Source organism: Gracilinanus agilis, chromosome 6, assembly GCF_016433145.1.
Source record: "Gracilinanus agilis isolate LMUSP501 chromosome 6, AgileGrace, whole genome shotgun sequence".
Lineage (NCBI taxonomy): Eukaryota > Metazoa > Chordata > Mammalia > Didelphimorphia > Didelphidae > Gracilinanus > Gracilinanus agilis.
The window spans coordinates 283,120,501-283,129,383 of record NC_058135.1 but is presented as its reverse complement, the minus strand read 5'-3'; the positions used below and the strand labels follow the sequence as shown (position 1 = coordinate 283,129,383).

The 8,883-nt window shown below is 35.9% G+C and overlaps 1 protein-coding gene across 1 annotated transcript in view; it reads left to right on the top strand.

Annotated features, from left to right (window-relative positions):
- The first annotated feature begins 3,613 nt into the window (after positions 1-3,613).
- LOC123251057 (vomeronasal type-2 receptor 26-like) overlaps positions 3,614-8,883 on the top strand; it is a 246,525-nt gene continuing 241,255 nt past the window's right edge. Inside the window, exon 1 of the mRNA XM_044680227.1 lies at positions 3,614-3,858. Within this exon, the coding sequence (XP_044536162.1) occupies positions 3,614-3,858 (245 nt within the window). The remainder of the gene's footprint in view (positions 3,859-8,883) is intronic.

The window sequence follows — 8,883 nt, the reverse complement described above, 5'->3', positions numbered from 1 at the left end:
CCAAAACATTCAGGAACTTCCAGACCCAGCAAGATATTCCCAGACTTAACTGATGATGAGGCAGTTATAATTCAACCTTGTACTCTTATCTTCACTTTGAACTTTCTGAGGTTTCTGTGTGTTGTCTAAACTAATTGCAATGTCTGTGAAGCTGTAGAACTCTGTGCTTGTGGGTGAAAGGGAGTTTGAATTTTCATATATAATAAACTTGTGACTCAATGGCACTTCAAAGAAGCAGCTGTGAGTTAACAGTCAAGATTGTCTCCCATGTCTCCTTACCTTCTTATCAACTAAGCCATCCTTATCAGAGATGATAAATAGATCTCCACAGATCAGCTTAGCCAAGCCTCTGCCTCTACAACAGTGCCCAAATCAGGAACCTAATGGGAGTTATAAGTGTTTACCAACTCCTCTAGCCTTGGCTTGGGGTTGGATTTGATGGTAAAGGGTTAGTTCAGGCTAGTATAGATATGCTCCCTGGATAAAGGCTATTCTGACTTTGGTTTATAAATTTCTTACCTAATCAGCTATAGATAATTCACCAATTAGAAAAGGAACACCAATCTTCTTTGATTGAACTGCAGCAGGATTTATTTGCTATCTATAAGGGTTAGGAACAAGAGAATAGGATAAAAGGGTTTGGGAATACTAAGCTAAATCTAAATAAGTAAAGGTTATCTAAATCAAATGGATGATAGATTTGATAATAGACTTCTCCCTCTCTCAATCCCTGGCCCAGCCTGGCCATAGCACAAGCCAAAGGGTAAGGAAGGGTAGTGGTATTATTCTTGTTGGTTGTGGTATTGTCTCTCTCAGCTCTATTAGTAGCAGATAATTGATTTCCTATGGCAATCAAGTATGGTAGCTGGATTGCAGGTCTAGGGCCTACTCTCCCTCCAATATACCCTCCTCCCAAGATTTCTCAAAAATGAGACCAAGTGTGCTGTTGTCCCAGGGTATTTATAGGGGTGGTTCCAACTGCCTTTTGGCCCTGGCTCACGCCACCCTGGGAACATTCCAAAGTCTTTAACCAACATTCCTGTCACTCAAGATGTCCTCCATCTTGTCCCAGAAGTTCCTTATTCCAAAAGGCACTCCCTCAGGACTAGCACCCTTGCCAACCCAGAGATTCCAGGATCTGCTCTAGATTCAGCATATTAGGTGGGGGAGGGGACCTGGGATCTTATGTCTTCCTTTCCCCTCAAACCTGACTTTTCAAGAATTCAGGCTTTTTAAAAGTATTTTTATGTACCTTTTAAGTTGGGTTCAGCTGGAGGATTCCTCAGCTCTGTTCTATTGTCAGACCTGATTTTCTGTCCCCTGGAAGCACTCTGTCCTTGGTTAGTGTTGAAGGGTTTTCAGAGGTCTAGAGCCTTGCTGTGTTTAAGCTGCCATCTTCCCAGAATTCCCTCTATCTCCCTTCTTTCTCTTTAAATTAGATCACTTTTTGCTTTAGGTATATCTGAGGTCTAGGTTGTTAATCTTGCCTTTTTTACACCAGGTAATACATTCACGCTAGCCTCTGACATCTACTCTCTTTCTCTCTGCCTCAAATGTGTTATTGTAGACAACATATTATAGGATTTTGATTTTTAATTCACTTTGTTATCTGCTTCCTTCTTATGGATGAATTCATCCCATTCACATTAATCACTTTTATTTCTAAATATGAATCCCCTTCCATCTTATTTTCCCCTTTTGATCCTGTCCTTTTCTCCATTCACTCTTCCTTATCTAGACTGTTTGATTTGAACCACTACATCTATCACTTCATCCTTCCTTCCACTAATTCTCCCCCTTTGTCTCTGCACTATGGTGTGATCTTGCTATGCAATAACCTCCCTTCTCACTTCACTGTAACTCACCCTCTCTATCTATCTCCCCTTATGTTTTCTACAAAAATGCTGTTTCTTCCTGTTTCTTAGTTGGTTCTACTCCACCAGAATTCTTTTTAAGCACAATTTCAAGGTTATCTGGAGAGTATAGTCATAGAGGCTTGAGCTTTCCTTGCCTCTACTCCACCATCTTGGCTCCACTTCTCAATTTTAACTTTTCAAAAGAATATATTCTCTTATTTAAAATGGAAAAGAAAGTAGTCCAAATTCTCAAAAAAAATTTAGAAAACCAAATTTTGTCCATATGTACATATCTAAACTCAGGTGCTTAAATTTTGCCATACTCTACTATATATTAGAGTCAAGTCATTTTGTCATCTTCCAATCTTGCTTTTGAGAGCAAGAAATCAACCAGCATTTATTCATTTCCTATTACATGTAAAGCACTGTTCTAGACATTGTGAATAAAATGGTTGATCATGTGCCATAGGAGCTGTAGGTAATCACGGACTTAGAATGAAAATTTTCCTAAGAAGTTAATTCAGGAAGGGTCACGGCAATGAATTGATAGAACATTACAAAGAAAACTCTAATTCTTTAATGAAAAGAGTGATATTTTTAAAATAAGTACTTTTAATTGCTATTATTAAAGTGGGGTTTGTTATAATAAAGGTCATATAAAGGAAACTAGTGTAGAGATCATTATTCCTTATATACAGGTGTAAAGCATAAGTAGACTGGACTACATGATAAATTTAGCAATGAGTGATGAAGTGATAGCATACTCTGTGGTTACATTTGTCCAGCTTTGAGAAATCAGGGATATGTGTAGGATAAGTGGTCTCCCACAATGTGAGGGAAGACTGAGAAAAAGATCCCCCAGAATTGACACGTATATCTGGGTTGTGATCAAAAGCTCTAGAAGAAAAACTCATGGTGAGGGTATCATTAAATGTTGAAATTCTTGTCATTACTATTATATATATATATATATATATACATATATATATATAAATTTCAACAATGGTTAAGTGTGTACTTCCAAAACACTCTGGTAAATGTTATCAAGGCTAGATTCAACACCTTCTTGGATCTTTTGGGCCTCGTCATGGAATCTTTCACTTTCCTTTTCTGCCTTTTCATGTAAAACTGGAGTCTGTCTGATGTAATATCTGGAAATATTGAGTCATTGCAGAGATTTTGGTTGTTGAGAATGGAAGTTTTACTCCAGAAGTTCTCAAGTACTCAGTTGAGACAGATCAGGCAGCACTTTGGACATCTCAAACCCCAAGGAAGCTGCTAATACTTCAGGGATTGAAACAAGGAAGCAGGTTGCAAAACTTATTTTTATCACTTCAGTTTTTAAGTCAGGAAGGAGGATGCAGGTGAAAAGTTTCAGGGCAGGATGGTCCCCAGAAACTCATCCTTTCAGACTCTGGTCAACATATTTTTTTGACTAACATTCTAGAGGCATAAAGATGTGGCAGTTTTCACTTCCTATCCATAGAGAACAAGATTAATATCCAGAAGGCAAAAATGTCCCATAAATATAACTATTCAGCTATCTTTTTCCTTTATCATAAAAAGAGACTTGTGTTTTGTCTCCTATTAGGATTTCCTAAATATGCAGGACTGTTCAAAATAGAACTGTTTAAAAAATTATTAGAAAAGCAAAATTTTAAGAAACAGAAAATTTGTCTGTAGATTCATGAAAATAGTTGCCCAATCCTAATAGATTTCTCTACTCTTTAACACTTTATAGATTTTGGATTTTGGCCATGGGTTTTGGTGAACTGGGGCTATTTTTCCCTGGAATATTTTTGATCCTGATTTTTCAGTTTTCTTTTCCTGAATATCAGCTTGGAGAACATCCTTGTTACTTAAAAAGAGATTACAGCCATACGTATAGAAAGGAAGGAGACATAGTGATAGGGGCCTTCCTCTCACTGTTTCTGAAGACAGAAATGGAAATTGACAAGGAATCTTTCAAATGTTCTGCAAACGGGAAATATGCAAATACAAAGTAAGTTTTTATTTCTGTGTTATTTTTCTCATTGGTGAAATGTCATCATCCATATTCCTGACTACCTGGTCTTGGGGGTAGAATTGTGTTTTACCTGGCTCCACAGTTTTGGGTAAAGAAAAGAATTGGGTTCAAATATTATAAGGAAAATGGTATTCAGGAAGCTGGTAATATTACAGGGTTTTTCACTGTGTATTATTGAGCAAGCAGACAGAAAGTATATATACACAATATGTGGTGACAGAGTGAGGAATTTATCACCATGGATGGAAGAAACTCATCAAGGGCAATGATTAGGGAGACATAACAGGAAGGGAATACACTCAATGTTGGGATCAAATGGCAAAATTAGGTTCCCCAATAATACCCTTATTTGAGAAAAGGGTACTAGTCCCAAATATAAAAAGACAGATTTCTTATCAGACACATATTGATGAAGAAGTTTTGGGGATTACTTTTTAATCTTCTGTTTTATGAAATTTGCCCAGTTATATTCTCTGAATCTTATATAATAAACTGGGAAAAGAATCTATCAGTAAGTTATTAAGACACCAGAAAAGAGAACTAATTCAGAATTCCATAATCCATCTAAAGTTATATTTAATCAATATCTTCAAGTCTTATCTGCCTGAAAGAGATTTAGCAATGGAAAAGTACAAAATGGTTATCTTTCCCAATAAGTTTTTATGACCTTTAAGACAACTTGGTGAAAGTGATTTCTTATTGGAGTTTCATCATTAAAATATAATAGCAAAATATAAATAAAATACAAAACTATATTAAGGTTTAAGTAACCACAAGGACCATGTATTTAGATACCTGGAAAAATTCATCAATTGTATTGAGTTTTCACCACTTCTATGCCTAGGAAATATAAATTATAGGGTCATTCCACTCTATTGAACTATCTAACCACCCTGTGCATGGCAGGATGAATGGATTAAGAAAAATGACCTTGACTTCAAAAGCTGTATCAATCAAGAATATGGCAAAGTTAACTATATTTGAGAGTATTGTTTGTGTCAATAATTCCCCTTCTGAATTAGATCACTCTTCTGGAGCCTTTAGAAACTGAAAATATAAAAATCTCTTCACTTCTTTTTATTAACCTCAATCTTTTTACTCTGATTTCTCTATTTTTCTTTCCTTTTCTTTTTAATACTTCTGATATCTTTTTCATTCATTTTAGGAGAGAAGATAGTGATTCAATCTGATATTAGAATTGCCATTAGATGGTTATACCGATGTCCTCAGAGAAAATGGCATTGTGCGGTCTTCTGGGATATATGCAACCTGAGTTGTGCAAAGCACACACTATTTCTTATTCCTCCTGCATGTATTATCTAGTCACCATGTGTAGTTTTACTAAGAAATTGGCAAGCAAAGTCTCTAAAAATTATTTTCCTTACTCTCATTTAACTCTTCTGATTACATATGAGAAGATATTATGACTCGTCATATTCTTCTTTCAAAGTTGTATTCCTTTTTAATCCTTCTCTTGGTTGATTATTGTCTTCTTTTTTGCTGGAATTCCTTCATATGTTCTTTTTTTCAGAACATCAACTTTGAGGATGGAGAAAGTATTTCAGCCATCTCATTAGGTTTTGTTATGACAAAAGTATATCTTAAAACAAATTACTGTCAGGATTTTCTATATTAAAATCTTCAAAGTTAGTTACTGACCACGATTCTTTATGCTTTGGGAAAGACCTGAGTCTTTCAATCAATAGGTCCCTCCAATGCAGTAACGCAAGTCCCATCTTTTCTAAGGACTTGATGAAGTACAAGAGTGTAATCCAGCTTATTTTCCAAAGGCATAGAGCTAGAAGGCTTTAATAAAAGAGTAAATGTTAATTCAGACCAAATGACAGTTGTAAGAAGGAGTATGTCTAGGAGGATGGGGGTATAGTTGACAACCCCCTGGCTGATATATAAGGGTCACTTCTCTCTCAAAGCCACCTTCCTTACTAGGGAGACAATATAGGGTTTCTTGCAAAATGAGGTTCCCCTATATCACTGATTCCCAGAGTGGGTGCTACCGCCCCCTGGTGGGTGTTACAGCGATCCAAGGTAGTGGTGATGGCCACATTTTTTTTTTTGTATTACATTCTATTCTGAGTTCAATAAATATTATAAATATTATTTCCAGGGGGTGCTGAGTAAAATTTTTTCTGGAAAGGGTGTGGTAGGCCAAAAAAGTTTTGGAACCACTAACCTAGATGATTGTGCCTGGGTAAGGCAGTTAGAGGAATGTATTATCTTTAAGGGGAAACAAATGTGACCCCAATTAAATGTCCCTGTCAAGCTTTGTACACTGAAGCCTCCCCCACAAAACCCCAGCTGGAATCTGTTTTAAAAATGGAGGTCTGCTCTCCTTTCTCCCTTAACCCACACATTCTCTCTCTCACCAGTAGAGTCACACAGATATGCCTAAATGAAACTGATAGAATTTATTTAGGAACAAAATAATTAAGGGATGTAACATGAGGGTGTCAGGGAAAGGGGATGCAATTGATTCCCTAAATCCTTTTTCAGTCCTTGACTGGGCAGGGTATTAGCAGAGATACTTCTGCATTACCCCAAATCCCAGCTTCTTTGACCCAATTCCTAAATGACACTCCTACAACTAGTATTGTGGCTAACTAAAGGGGAATATAGATAGACAATGTCGAAGGCAAATTTGTGGACCCCAGGGGCCAGCTCCACTCAGAAGTCCAGACACCTCTGGCAAATCTAAAGAAACTGTTTTAAATATCTCCAATGTGATCAGGAACCAAATGAGATCAAGTGATATGATTTATCTTCAGTGAAGGTCTCAGGAAACTCTCCACATTTCACTTTGTAGGTCCCACAGCCCTTAAGCCAACCTCCCTCTTGGCTGTCAACACCAAAACTTGATTTACCTGTTGGTTCTTCATCTAGAAGTCTTTGTATCAGGCGAACTGTCATTACTTCTCCACCTTCTGTGTTCCATCTGTCAGTTCCAAAAATGTATGTCTTGCCTAGCTTCTTTATACAGTCTTGGAAAATTTGATGATTGTAAAGAAATGAAACAAAGAGTACCTAACCTGTGATATATGCAGTCTTTTTTTTACTTCAAAATGAACAACACCAGAACACTACACATGACATAGTTACAATAAGAAAAAAGTATTTGATAAATTTAGAGAAAATGAAATGATTTGAAGGAAAGAATTTCCTTATAGTACAAAGAATATGAGGGTCTCTCAGTATAAAATTCTAATTAGACCACTTTTTGTGAATGGTGTTATTTTCTTGTCCCAAGATTGTGGAAAATTTGAGAGAAGATTGAAGAGGATGTGGAAACCTAGGAGAAATGTGGTAAATGTTATTATGTGCCAAAGGTGGTTAATTTGAATGACTCACTTCATTTGACGGGGCTTGTTTAAAAAAGTTCATAAATAGGAGAGCTGGTTTAAAGTCACCAACATATAAATTAAAGGTCTTTGGAAGGAACTATGTCCTAATGGTTAAAGTGACATAAATATAGAATGAATTCCTTTTAGAGAACATGGAATCTTGAATATGAAAAGAAGGCAGACCTCATGTATCTTGGAAAGATTAGCTCACAAAGCTACTAGAATAATATTTTATAACACAAGTGTTTGTGTCAATATTATTCCTTGGCTCCAGGTACAAGGGAACATCAATGGATAATAATGACTTACAGTACCAAATTACAACACATCTGTTTCAGTTTTATAGCTTTTTAGGCTCTGATTATTTTCCTTTGAAAGTTTATTGTACAACACTCCTATTCAAGTTATTGACATTGAGTCTAAACTTATTTACTTGCAGTCTTTCATACATGAAATCACAGCTCTTTCATGGTATCTTAACACAGGCTGTCTGAAAGATGCTCTCATGTCAACTCTGCCTCTCAAAACACTTTTTCATCCTTTAAATCTGATCATGTGTACTACCTACTATAAGGATGTTGTTTTGAGTCTTCCAGTTATTATTAACAGAATTCCTTAAATTTCTTCATAAGCTTTTTATGCATCTACTTTGCACATTTATTTTATGTGTATATGTATATATACAAGTTATTTCCTATGAACCAAGCATAAGGAAAATATACATTAGTATTTAATTTTTATATTTAGATTTCTAGCTCCAAGAATGGTGTTTGGCACAGCAAATGTATTTTGCAAATAAATGTGTAAATAATACATGATGGGGAAAAATCAGAGGAAGGGACAAGTGGCTAGTCTTTTCCAATGTGGAATTTCTATGATAGCATGACTTTTCAAACAGCACCAATCATTTAGTTAAGTATAGTCACGCACTTACCCCAGATCATTCCTGGTAACTATTGCTTCTCCTCCTAATCAGGTACTATTAAAAAATTGAAAATATCACCAAAACTTGCAAACTGATTTCACTGTAAAATTTATAAGTGTATTGTTTTATACTGCAATGAGTCATGATTTTTCTTCTTTCCGCAATAGCTATTCTAAATATGCACTTGTTATTTGCAAAATTCCAATATCTCATTATTCTCCTATGTTTAACTGGTGGTCATTGCCTTAAAATATAGTGAAAATAGAAGTAATTAAGTTTATTTGCTAATCCTCCCACTCGACTGCCAACACACTATTCTTGCAGTTGTCTATCCTTTATTTATAGATTCCAGTGTCTGATGAAGATGTGTATACACTTACTTACACACTCATAATTTCAACCAGTATGTTAACTTTTCCACTTACATCTTTTTTCCTTCTCTCAATGAGTGTCCTTCAAGTATCAGTCATGGTTTATAAGTAGTCTTTTATATATTCATTATCCATATTTTATCCATTATGACACCCTGCCATTCCTGTGCATGCCAAGTTGTGCCTAGTTATTACTTTCTTCTTGTCACATTAGGGTCATGCTCAAACATTACCAACATTTTCTCACTGTCCAATTTGCTGTGGATCAGATCAACAAGGACCCCCATTTGCTGCCCAACGTGACTCTGGGATATCAGTTGCTCAATAACTTCCATCATAATCAATTGGC